The 12975-nt window shown below is 40.4% G+C and overlaps 1 protein-coding gene across 1 annotated transcript in view; it reads left to right on the forward strand.

Moving 5' to 3' along the window:
• The window catches only part of WWOX (WW domain containing oxidoreductase), a 915478-nt gene that overhangs the window by 41873 nt on the left and 860630 nt on the right, over positions 1-12975 (forward strand). The window contains exon 5 of the mRNA XM_081030823.1: positions 8415-8521. Within this exon, the coding sequence (XP_080886949.1) occupies positions 8415-8521 (107 nt within the window). The remainder of the gene's footprint in view (positions 1-8414; positions 8522-12975) is intronic.

A 12975-nucleotide genomic window follows, 5' to 3' on the forward strand; every position in this document is an offset into this window, starting at 1 on the left:
TTAAAAGCAGGGCTGGTTACGACTTATTTTCCTCGGGAGAGACCTGTATCGTTTTGTAATTTCTTAAGAGTTGGAAGCTGCGGTTCATGTTTAGGGAGCACAATCTGTAATTCTTTGGAACTCAGAACTATGTAATTAAAATGGTGTAGAGGGTAAACATGATCATGCAGGTAATTAATTTAACTCCAGAAACAGCGGTTTGGAGCGTCTGCTTACTGTACTTGTGGCACTGACCTCACAGTTGCGGTGACACGTGTCCTAGAACTTTATCTGCAATGCCCTGGGAGAGGTAGATGTCTGTACCATGGTCCACGTCATGTCACTGTAATTTCATTTACATTAATCTGATCAGTTTGGAAAGTGTGGTCCTTGTACTTAATAGGAGAATGGAGGAGAAACGTGTGTCTTTTAAGCTAGTGGTTTATTAACACAAAAATTGTCCCCAAATTTGAATTGTCCCCCTACGTCAAGATGAAAGACATTAAGCTTATCTTCTTGCTCTGTATGTGACGGTAGCTTTCCGTCAGGGAGGGAGAGGACTCGTGCTAGAAGACTCTGCGACTTGTTGTTTGTTTCCTAAAGATTGCTTTAGTGGTCTGTTCTGGTGAGGGTGGGGGTGGGGGTGGGGGTGGGCCTGAGCGGGGAGGGAATCACCATCTCCGTGGCCTTTTAATTGTGTACAGTTAGAAGTAACATTCGTCTCCAGTGTTTCACAATTATAAATTAATAATAACAACCCATTAGAAATTACGGGTGTTGTAAGCCCCAACTCCTTTGGGCATCTTAATAAAAATGATAATTAAAACCATAATTTACAGTAAATGGGGACACTGCCCAAGTAAAGCCACGATATGGAGAAAATTAAAAAACGCAACCAGAAGGAAGCTGTGTGGCATCGGGGAAAGAAGTGGCCTTGTTCTCAGCTCCTGCTTGCGTGGAGCTTTGTCCGTCAGCATGGGGGCTGGGTTCCTAGCCTGGTGATCTTTGTGCCTGAGGAGTCGGGGATTCTCTCCCTGCCCTCCAGACTCCTAGTGCGTCTCACTAGGTGTGACACCGCTCCCTACCCCTCCACCAGCAGGCACACACCCAGTCCTCCCCTTCGTGTTTCCTGTCTGGGTAAAGCAATCGCCCGCCTCCCCCATGGCCTGGCTGGCATCTTGGGAGACCTTGGATATACCCTCACACTTAAAACTCATGCACTCATCCGGCTCTGTAGAGTTTTGCTTCCCAAATGGTGATCTAGTTTGCCTTTAGCTGTTCAGCATAAGAGGGCACCTCATCCCCTCCTGGTTGGTCACCAGGTTTCAATGTCTCCAGCCAGTCCATCTTCTGCATGACCATCAGAGGTATCTTAAATGGATAAAATAATAATAATAATAATAATAAATTTGTAGTGCTATCCCCTGTCCAAATTCTTTCACACGCTCCCTCCACCTGCAAAAGATCCCCACAGTTTTAGCTTGCTGTACAAAGTTTCATCTCCCACTGCATTTCCTAGCCCTCATTCACTTGGGCCCCTCACCTTCCTCAGTCCTTGATCTTGCTTTGCCATACACCCTGCCTTTTTTGCTTGTCTGGTTCATTTCTATATCCTTTGGACTGGTGTCATTCTCGGTCCAGCGTTCCTGCTACCACACAGTGACACTGGGAAATGGGTAAAGGAGCTTGCATCATATTTCCAAATTCCTGCAGGTCCCCGAGTCCTTACCCTTGTGTTTCTCTGTGCAAAGCTCGGGGTGCAAAGCTGCCAGGTGTTCCAAGGCATAACTAGCATCCTGATCTTCTCATGCTTGACAGTATAGGATTTGATATGGCTTAAATGACGCCTCAAGCAGGTCAGTGTGAAACATTCTTTGAGATTTGATAATTCAGATACGAACATTGTGATCACGGCACAGGTAAGGCCTGAGCCATTCATTGTCTCTAGCAGGGGTCTTCCCCAGCTACCGTGCCTCTGAGCATCATATGCCTACCTGCAGTGGCCTGGCAGGCATATCAGCAGCATGGGTGGTGACCACGAGAGGGCACAAACCATCTCTAGCCTGCAGCAGCAGGGGCGTTGGGGCCCAGTGTGCTCTGATTGTGAGCTTTTACGGAGAAGTTGGACATCTACCTTTGGATATGTCATCTGCCTGATTTTCTTTTTAATGCTGGTAAGTAATTCATATTAGGAAGGAAGGAAGGAAAGAAAAGAGGAAAGAAGGTAGGGACGGAGGAGGGAAGGAAACAAAGTGTGGGCCAAACAAAACAGGTCAAACAGGTGTGTGGGCTTGATTTTATCCTTCCATGGATCGCCAGTTTGTAACTTCTATTTTAGATAAGCGGATGTAAGATAAGTGGGCGTTCAATATTTTTGTATATGTTTTCCTTTTTATGGTACTTTAATGTTTGAATACAAAGCTTAAAACCCAAGACAGGGAGTTGTTAAACGTCCATGGCTGTTTAGTTTTCTCTGTCGTAACAGATGTAACAAGTACTAGGGCACGATGTTGCCCATTGTTTCAAAACATGTTCCTTTAGTTTCTTTGTGTTATTAGCTTCAAATATTCTTCTGGATGTACCCGTGCCACCTCCATGCAGTAAGCTGGTTCAATTTAAACATTGTCATAAAGTTAATTTTTTATAAGATGAATCAGGTTATTAAATTTAGTAAACCATTGCCTGCATTATTTTGCACAAACTTTGGCACCGTGCGGAATTGGCTTAGCACTAGTACATTTAGCTAATTAAACTGGTCACAGCTGCGGTATTACGGGAGTGAGGGAATGCTGTTCTCCTGGGCTTTTCCAGGACGTTAGCAGTAGGTAGCATTATTAAACTTTTTAATTTTTTTTTTTATAAAACTCCACACTCCAGAGATATGGTTTACTATACAAATGTCACTGTCCTTTCTGTTATACGATCATCTTTTGAAATATCCATGCTTTGTTTTTTGTTTTTTTGTTTTTTCCCTCCAAAAGCGATGATAAAGGATAAGGAAATGGAATTGTCTATAACAGCTTTTGAAAGGAGACTAGCAATGGGTAACACATTGCTTAGATAAAGGAAGATGTAAGAGCAACAGTGTAATTTTACATGACACAGGGACAGATGGCTTAGCCCAAACCACAGTTAGGATTTATCTAAAGGAAAGCAGGTGTGAACTTGTGCCCATAGCCTGCTGTTGCCATCATGTTGCCTGTGTTCTTTTTGGTAATAAAAAGCCCTTTGCCAAAGATTATTTTGTCAAGTGAGAACAAATGACTTAACAGGTTTGTTTGGGACAATCAATTTTGATAGAAAAAGAGCATGCTTTTCCCCAACAGATTTCTAGGTAGTGTCATTCATTCAAAACTGCAGTGAGGTATATCTTTGTAAGATTTTAATATTTATTCGTTAGAAAGGAAGTTGGAGGTGATCGGTATTGTTTGAAACAACTTGGATTGTTTTAAAATAGTCCAGACGTGTAGCTTATTAACAATCTGTAAGAACAATTCGTTCTTTTGCCAGGTACTTATTGAATCCCACTGGGTGTTTGTCCCTTGGGATACAGAGATGAAAATGACATCAGTTCTAAGGTATTTGCTGTTCACCTGGTCAATTAGGTAAATAAAGCCCTGCGCGGCCCTGCCTGGGTTTGATGTTCTCTCAGTCCATCAGAAATATGGTTGCTAGCGGGACACGAAGCATTGCGTCCTCCATATGCCGCCACCTCCCTACATCATTGAGTTTTTCTTCTTATATTTTGATGAAAATAGGATGAAAAATATTTCTGACAATTGCTCTGAACTGGAAGTTTCATGGGGGCACAGAGTCTATCATTTTCAGCAAGATCTGGGTGTACAAAATCCTGGGAGTGCAAGTGAAGTTGTTTTTGGCCCCTTCATGTAACCTCCACTTGGCTGTCAGCATTTCATTAGCCTGATTGAGGTAGCACACGAGTCAGCAAGATTTCGTCCCGTGCCTGCTCCCATCCAGTGAGTTTTGAAATAGCTGGGCTACAAAACCGGGTTTGTTTTGGTTTTGTTTTTTACTTCTCTCTCTCTTTTCCCAAATGGTGTAGGTACCTTTTGCTCACTGGTGATAAGGGGTAAAATTGGCATCATGGTTCAAAAATGAGTAAATTTCAATTATTGTCTTGAAGATATGATTTCAACCACCTTGTACTATGTACACCAAAGAAGAGGCAAACAGATTTGGTGTTAAATATTTCAGATTTGAAATCCTTTGTGCATTATTATAACATCAAATTCAAGTATAGGAGGTTATCCTTAGATAATAGTAAGTGAATATCTTGGGATACAGAACATGGCATAATCTGAAACGTAACTTAGGTTATCTCAACGATGAAGTTCAAGTGTATTCCAGAGCCAGTATTTAGACAAATGGAATGGTGGGTTTTACAGCTGGTGCCTTTCCATTCTGGTTGATAATTAAAGCCAGTCAGTTCTTGGGTGGCTATTAGGAGCAGATCTCAGAGAGAGTTTTAGTTTTTCAGTGCTGTATTCGGTAGGTCATACAAATCAAAGAGGAGGCATAGGACTTGAGACCAAGGATTTTGGAAAGCACTGGAAGCTAACATTTGTTTTCCACCTACTATGATTATGTTAGGTTCTTACTGTGTGTTTACTACTTACACCTCATTTTGAGAAAAGTTAACTGAGTTTCTGATGGGTTAAAGGCCTAGTGTTAGGTTTCATCGTTTATAAATAGCTAGAGCTGAGATGAACACACTGTGTCCAACTCCCCGGATTTTCCACTGTGCTGTCCTGGTTCCCCTTGCGCACCAGGTGATATCAATAGACGGGCCTCCATGGAGATTAGATGTACAGAAATGATAGGAATGGGTGAAATTTGCAAGACTTACGTGGCAATCAGTAAGATAATGAATGATCCTCCAATTTTTCATACACGTTAATATTATTTTGGAAACAATAATCTATGAATCTATGGTCATTCGACATGGCTTTGGCTGAATTGCCCTGCTACTTTGTCTAGTAGAATTGATTTCTTTGTGTTTGTAGTGTTCTCTGTATGATCTTGCGGGTGGTTTACAAGATTCGGTATTTTATACTTTAGAGCAGTGGTAGGGTGTTGAAGCTCCACAATGAGACAGACCGTCGTTGTCCCCCCTCTTCTCCTTTAAAGTCAGTAATGTATGAGTTCTAGTTGTTCCACATCCTTGGCAACATTTGGTATGTTCATTTTTTAATTTTTATTTAGCCATTGTAGTAGTAGGTATATAGTAGTATATCATTGTATTTTTAATTTGCATTTCCCTAATGACTAACGAAGTTGAGCCTTATAGAATAGTTGTTTCTCTTCTTTTTCTGTTAATGTGGAAAAGTTTAGTTAAGGTAGGTGTTTTTATTTTCTTCAACATTTGGTAGATTTTACTGTTCCAAAAAATATGGATCCAAAGTTTTCATTTTGAAAATTTAAGTATATAGAATTTCCTAGTTTTTGTGTCTTCTTACAGCATTTTTTCAGTAGTGTCTTGGAATTTGTCTTTTTCACCTATGTCTTAAGTTTGTTGGTGTAACGTTGTTCCCTGTGTCTTCTTAAGATCGTTTTAGGGTTTGTAGGATCTGTAGTGATTTTTTTTTTTTTTTTTTTATTCATCCCTGCTATTGGTCATTTGTGTACTGGAGAGTGCGTCCTCACGCTTTCTCTCCATCAGTCTTGCTAGCCCTTTATCAACTTGTTAGTCTATTCAGGGAAACAACTTTGTCTTCTTTGTTCCTATGTATTTTATGTTTGTTTTATCTTTATTAGTTTCTCCTTTGATTTTTATTATCTTCTGCTGTCTTTAGTTATAATTAGCTGCTTTTAAAATTTTCTAACTTAATGGACACTGAGCCATCTTTTGTTTTAATATATGTGTCTAAGACTATAAATTGTCCTTTATCCATGGCTTTCTTTAGCTATGTTCCATAAGTTTTGATATATAGAATTTTTATAATCATTCCGTTTAAAATATTTTCTAATTTTTATTGTAATTTTTTGAATCACTATTTCTTATTTAGTGAAAAATGTATTGCTTAGTTTCCAGATAGGGGAATTTTCTAGGATCTGGTTGTTGGTTTCGAATTTTATTCTACTGTGATCAAAGAGCATACTTTTCAATTTCAATCTTTTGGAATTTGTTGAGACTTGCTTTTGGCCCTGCACATGGTCAGTTTTGGTAAATATTCTTTAAGTACTTGAATGTGCATTCTACTGTTATGTTCAGTGTTTAGCATGTTCAGTTATTTCCAGTTCATCAATTGTGTCATTCAGATCTTCTATATACTTCTGATTTGCTTATTTTATATTACTGATATGTTAAAATCTTCCATTCTGATTATGAATTTGTCTATCCTCTTAATTCTGTCAATTTTTAACATATATATATACATATATATGTGAATATATATATATATGTGTGTATATATATATATATATATGTATATATATATATTATCTATCTGTCTATTGAGGGAGTGTTAGGTACATACAAATATAGAATTGTCACATATTGCTGGTGGACTGGAACTTACCACTATGAAATATTCAGCTTTTTCACTTCTACTACTGCCTTTGGTTCATTGGTTCATGTTTGCATGGTATATTTTTCTCATCCTTTTACTTTTAACTTTTTTATCCTTATATTTATGGATACAAAACATAACACACCGATTTTTGTAAGGAACACAGTGCATATGTGTGTTTTATCTAGGCTGACAACCTTTGTCATTTGACTGCTTTGTTTTGGACACAGTGGATTGCATCCTGGACAGGAGACACGGGACCTGGACTTTGCTTCTATTTGGCTCTTATTGGTCGAGTGGCCTAGAGCAAGCTCTTTTGCACATTTATATTTATATATTTATGTTTATATATATGGTAAAGAGCTTTACAAAAGAAATCTGTTAACAATATTAACTGAAATCAAATACATACACACTGTGTGTAAGATCATATTCGGATTAAGCTCATTTATTCATCGCAGCCACTCTGACATGCATTATTATCAACTCTTTGATTATCGTTTTTTAAATTCCCACCCCCTCCCCCCCTCTGCTTTGGTAATTTGTCAGCTTGTTTTCTATGTCTATGATCTGTTTCTGTTTTGTTTATTCCTTTGTTTTGATTGCAGCTTTTATTCCATTTGTATTTAATGCAATCACAGATATATTTGGGATTAAATATACTACCTTATTATTGGCTTTCTATTTATCTACCTTTCTATTAGCGTGTAAAATTTGTATTATTTTAGTATTCTCTTAGTGGTAATCGTAGAAATTGCAACTTGTATCTTTGACTTCTTAAAGTCTAATATAAATAAATACTTTGTCACTTCCTGGATAATGCAAAGGTCTTAGAACACTGTAATCCCATGTATTCAGCCCCTAGAGTATGTGCTGTTTTCAATATAGTATAATCCTCACTATGTATTCTAAAATTCATTATTATCATTTAGACTTTTCCAAATACTTTCCGCCTCTCTGTATTTCTTTCTATCTAGGGTCATTTTCCTTCTGCCTGAAAACATCCTTTAGTATTTCCTTTACTGTTTCTTTCCCCCCGAGATGTATCCTCTCAGCTTTTATGTGTTTAAAAATTTTGTTCACCTTTGTTTTTGAAGGATATTTTCACTAGGTATAGAAAATACAAAGCTGGCTCAACTCTATAGGCCTTTCAACTTTTCCAGACTTGGCCCCCCAAATTCTCAGTCATAGCATCCCTCTGACGCCTTCAGAGAGCTGTGTGCATGCGTGTGTGCTTGAGTGTGCATGTGTGCTTTTGGTCCAGCTTTTCTAATTGTCCTCGGTGAGTAGACGGGTCTGAGAAACCTAGGGTTGCCATTGCTGGAAGTAGAAGTACCAGAAGAAGTGCCAGAACATTTAGCACAGTGCAGATCACACGGTCAAGAAATTGGTAAGTGTTGTTTTACTTTCCAGGTCTGTGTTCTCTTAGTAGACTGTACACTCTTTGAGAGCAGGGACCCTGTCTTAAAGTCTTTTATGATCTCATTCTTTATATTTCACTCAGGATCTGGTCATTATCAAGCAATGGTTAAATGTCTGGCTATGTCCTGAGCTTTTTCATGGCTTGGCCTTCACCTTGAAAATCAGGGCGTTCCTGGGGCAGGTTTGTCGACCTAAACACTGCTGACATTTTGGACAGGTGACTCTCTTTGTGGGGGCTGTCCTGTGCATTGTAGGATATTTTTAGCCTCCCTGGCCTTTATTCACTCCATACCAGTGGCATGCCACCCCCAGTTGTGGCCACTGAACGTGTCTCTAGATATTTGCTCCCGTCTCCTCGGGGGCAAAATGGCCTCTGGCTGAGAACCCCCAGGGTAATGTGTGGGGTGCTTGGTGAAGTCCATTCAGCAGGACTCAAAGTTTCGTCTTTGTGTTTTCTGATGCTGATTTCCCTTTAAACCGTAGGATTTGAAACTGCCAAGTCTTTTGCTCTTCATGGTGCTCGTGTGATCCTGGCCTGTAGGAATTTGACAAGAGCCAATGAAGCCGTGTCGCGCATTTTAGGAGAATGGGTAAGCAAGCACTTGACTGGTGTTTTCTTTTCTTTTCTTTTTTTAATTGTCAATTACACAGGCTGGGATAAACACATGGAAATTTTAGTACAGTGCATAAAGTTTATTGCTCTTGGAACAATGTTTTCTTTATTTTTAAAGCCATATTCACTTTGTTTACTTTATGAATGAAAAGGACAAGCAAGCCCGTTATTATGTACACATTTGTTTGTAGTTCATTGTCAATGTCATAATGCTTTATTGGTCCGATGTTTGAGAATGTTTACTCATGCAGCTCATTTATTAAGAAATGTGGTTAATGCCCCTGAATGCAGCGAAGAGGTTGTGATGCTCATGGTTTTGAGGTTTAGAAAGACGCAGGCTTTCATCCTGTCTCTGATTTTTCCTTTTTGCTTTCTTCTCTCTGCGTAAGTGTTGGTATTGCTATGTCTATGCGCCTACACTCGTTGAGGGGTTGCAGTGCTCTTGGGGAAAGGAGATAGCATCAAACAAAACAAAATCCCTTTCCTACTGTGCTTCCCTTCTAGGTAGGAGACACAGACCATACAGGAAGCATTACATTTGATATTTAACATAATATCCGGTTGTGATAAATATAATGCAGGGTAACAAGGAAGAGGGAGGGAGTGATGGCATGGACCGTTTTTGGTTAGGTGGCCAGCAGAGACCCTGTAAAGTTGTGATGTTTGATCCGAGAGCTCCATCAGGTAAAGAAGTAAGCTGGGCCAATGTCAGGGGAAACATTTCTAAGCAATTGGAACAGCATGTGTAAAGACCCAGAGGAAGGAACACGCTTGGGAGACTCGGGGATCAGCAGGGAGGCGAGTGTGGCTGGAGTGAATGGAAGGGGAGGAGGGTGCAAGGGAGCTCGGAGGATGGCACAGAAGGTCTCAGAGACAATGGCGAAGAAGTTTCAGCCAAGGGTGACACAGCCTGATCGATTTTTTAATGTGATTACTGGGCTTTGGCGTGAAGTTTAGACCGTGTGCATTCATTCACATGTCATGATGAATGTGGGGTCTACTGTTGAGGAAAAACAGATTTTGCCACTGTCTTTGTAGAGCGTTCATCTTAGAGTGGAAGACAGATTAACCAAAGAAACATAAACATTAGTGTAAACTTGAAATAAGGGTAAGGGGTACTATGAAGTATACTACTAGTACTTCAGAATGCCAGGGAGGTGGGGGGCATTCAGAGTCCCCGAGAAAGAATTACTTGAGGTCTCAAGAAACACGAGGTAAAGGTGGGAGAAAAGTCATACCGGTGGCAGAGGGAAGGAATGGCCTGTGCAGTGGCCCTGGGGGCCTGGGGGAGGCAGAGGAGGAGATGACAGTCACCTGGCTGCGAGCAGAGCGTGAAGGGGTTTGGAACATCCTTGCCAAGATTGTCTTCTTTTCTGAGCACCGTGGAAGATTTCTTGCCATCGGAAGAACTAGACCATGGTTTGTTTAAGAGAGCGTCTGGGGTTCTGGACTGAAAATTTCTGAAAGTCAAGCAACGGAAGATTTGTTTCTGCTTTTTCAAGCAGAATTTCAAATTCAGTATTTTTGAAATGACCCCGTGTCTCAATCTCACTGGATTCATTATTTTGAGTTAAATTAAAAACACAAAACAGGGCCTAATTTTTTCCGGGTCATCTTAGCATCTTTCTAAGTCCAAGGTTAAAATAACTAATTACCTCTATTAGGCAGGATAGTAGTAATTTTTAGAATTGAACAAAGAGACTAAAAGGTCGTATATGCATATGGTTTGAATCTTCATACAAAATGGAAGGTATATAATATAAAAAGTGAAAGTCCCTCCCAGTCCTTTTCTTGAAAGGTAAATGTTATTAACCATTTCTTGTATATTCTTCCAGAAAAAGGTTGTAGATACTTGCAAACATATGCACATACTGTTATATACTTTGATTTTTTTTTCCACTTATACTATAGTTCTTTTTTTGTCTGCTGTATAATTTCCTGTCGTGTTCTTATGCTATAGTTTAACAGGTCTCCCTTTTTGGTGGACATTTAGGTTGTTTTCATTGTTTTGCTGTTCCAAGTGATTGTCTCTGAAAGTTCAGTCTCTTGCATTTATAGCCAAAACTGCATCCGAACTGTGGTGCAGTGAGCATTATTGATATATACTTTTGTGAGTAGGCCCATACGGCAGAATGTTAGCGGTGGGCTCATTGATTGAAAGGGCATACGTATTTGAAGTTTTGATTAGCAGTTTCCCAATTGTCATCCGGTAGTGTCATACCAATTGCTATTCACACTGTAAATGCAGAAGAGTATCTAGCACCAGAGTGTGCAACTTGTAACATTTTGCCCATTGATGTTATATTTAAACTAGAAAAATCAAATTCCTGTGGCCCTAGTGATACGGTAATAACCATATTGTACAATGATATCCAGGTGAGACCAGCTTGCAAGATAACGCTGACACAATTATTTATGCATTTTAAAAATTGTCTTCCTTTTTTCATATGTATATATGTGTGTGTGTGTATAAAGAAACTCATCTATGTTTATCCCATTATAACTATGGTTTGATGCTTAGCGGCAGAAAATCCTAGAGGTACCCTTATCATCTATAGCACTTCGGCAAATCTCTCAATCTCTTTGGTGCCTCAGTTTCCTCATCTCTAACAAAGAAGGTTGAATGGGGTGATCGCGAAGACTCATCATTTGGTTTTTCTTTCTTGCATTTTAAGACATAATTGGGTCCCTGTGAGTCAGTTTCAGACGACTTGTATAGTTTCACTCTACCATATACCAGTAACTTGAGAGGTTGACCAGCAAACAACACTCCCAGAGAAAGAATTACCCCAAAATATTTGCTGTCAGGGACATGAGCAAAGGAAATGGGAACAAACACTGAATTCTTCACCTGGCATTTCAAACGTTTCCATCAGATTTTATAGGTTGTAGACTGAAGAAATTCAATCCTTTTATCATCCATCGCTCATCTGTCCGCCTGTTCTCTGTGAATCCCATTGTACCATGTCCCCTGTTCCTCCTAGATTGTGACTATGGGAGGTCAAATTTAGCACCCAAAGCCCTCGTTGCCATTTCATATCATTGCACTGTTAACACAGCACCGAGTGTGTGAAACCCCTTCTTGGTGATATACGTTGAGCTGGGGTTTCACCCTCTGTATCTCCCCCACCCTTGGTCTATGCTACTCTGCTTCCCTTTAGGTCCTTCCTGACCTCATCTCTACACAGGGATTCTATCTGGCACATCGTTGAATACCACCTTTTTGCCATTTCTCAAGGTCAATTTGATCAACTTCAGTTTTCCCAGCTGCTAGCCAGGCTGAGCGCGTTCATACTTTATCTGGGATGAATCCTATCGATATCGGAACGAGGAAGGTACTGCAACATATTGGTGCCTCCCAGGAGATTCTCAGAATGATCCAAAGTTTTTTGTTGCAGCAAAAGCTCGTTCAGAAATCTTTGGGCCATTTGGCTTAGCGTGGGCTCACGTGTGCCAAGGCTCGGCGGGCAGTCTCAGCTCGGCTCAGGAGGTGGAGTTCATGCCTTTTCCCCCAACTTGTTCTTCCCTGCCTGGCCTTTCTCTTCCTGCCTTCATTGTACATTCCAGAATTGCTCTGTTCCAGAACACTCGTGTCTGCCTCCAAGCCAGTGGAATGTTACTTCTACACCCTCCATGAGGCAGCTACCAACCACCATTTATTGTGTCTGTCACATGCTGTGTGCTGGGCAAGGCACTTTATGTGCCTTATTCAAGAGGATGCAAAAGCCTGGTTTTCTCCATTTTATAGAAAGCCCGTGGAGAACTCAAAGGGTGAAAGGACTTGCCCAGAGTCATACAGCTGGCGAGCTCAGAGGCCCGCAGGCTCCTGGTGTGCCCATCTGTACTGCAAACCCCAAGTCCCTCCACTGCACCCCATGGCCTGGCTCTTCTATCTCATCTAACATCGTGCACGTTCACGATCTTTTAGGCTTTGCTTTCGAAATCGCTACATGCGACTTGAGTGATTGGTTTCAGGATTAATCATTTTTCTCAGATGAAGCTCCTCTGATCTCCCTTCTTGTCCTAAGTAATCCCTTTTCCTCCAAGGTAACCTTTATAGAGTTCTCAAACTGCTTTTGGGGCAATCCAGCTGTTTAGTAAAATATAACTTCAATGGAAACACATTCTACATGGAATTATATTAAGAGCCTATATATAATGACTACGACTACTAATGATTTCATGGGGAAATGCCCTCCCGCTGAGATGTTCTGGATCCTCCAAAGTTAGAAATAAGAGAAGAATTACAAACAATTAAAATTGGGGATCATGGACAGTGCAGAAGTAAAGCACCCTCTTAAAAGGCCAATCCATTTAGCGTAATTAAAAAAGGTGGGAGGATGGGGAGGTCCATCAGCCCCGATTCCTATTTAAACGAAGCATCTTGGAAGTGGGGTCCATGCCTGTGTTGCTAAGCAGTCCCCCATCCGA

The sequence above is a fragment of the Rhinolophus hipposideros genome, assembly GCF_964194185.1.
Source record: "Rhinolophus hipposideros genome assembly, chromosome: 21".
NCBI lineage: Eukaryota > Metazoa > Chordata > Mammalia > Chiroptera > Rhinolophidae > Rhinolophus > Rhinolophus hipposideros.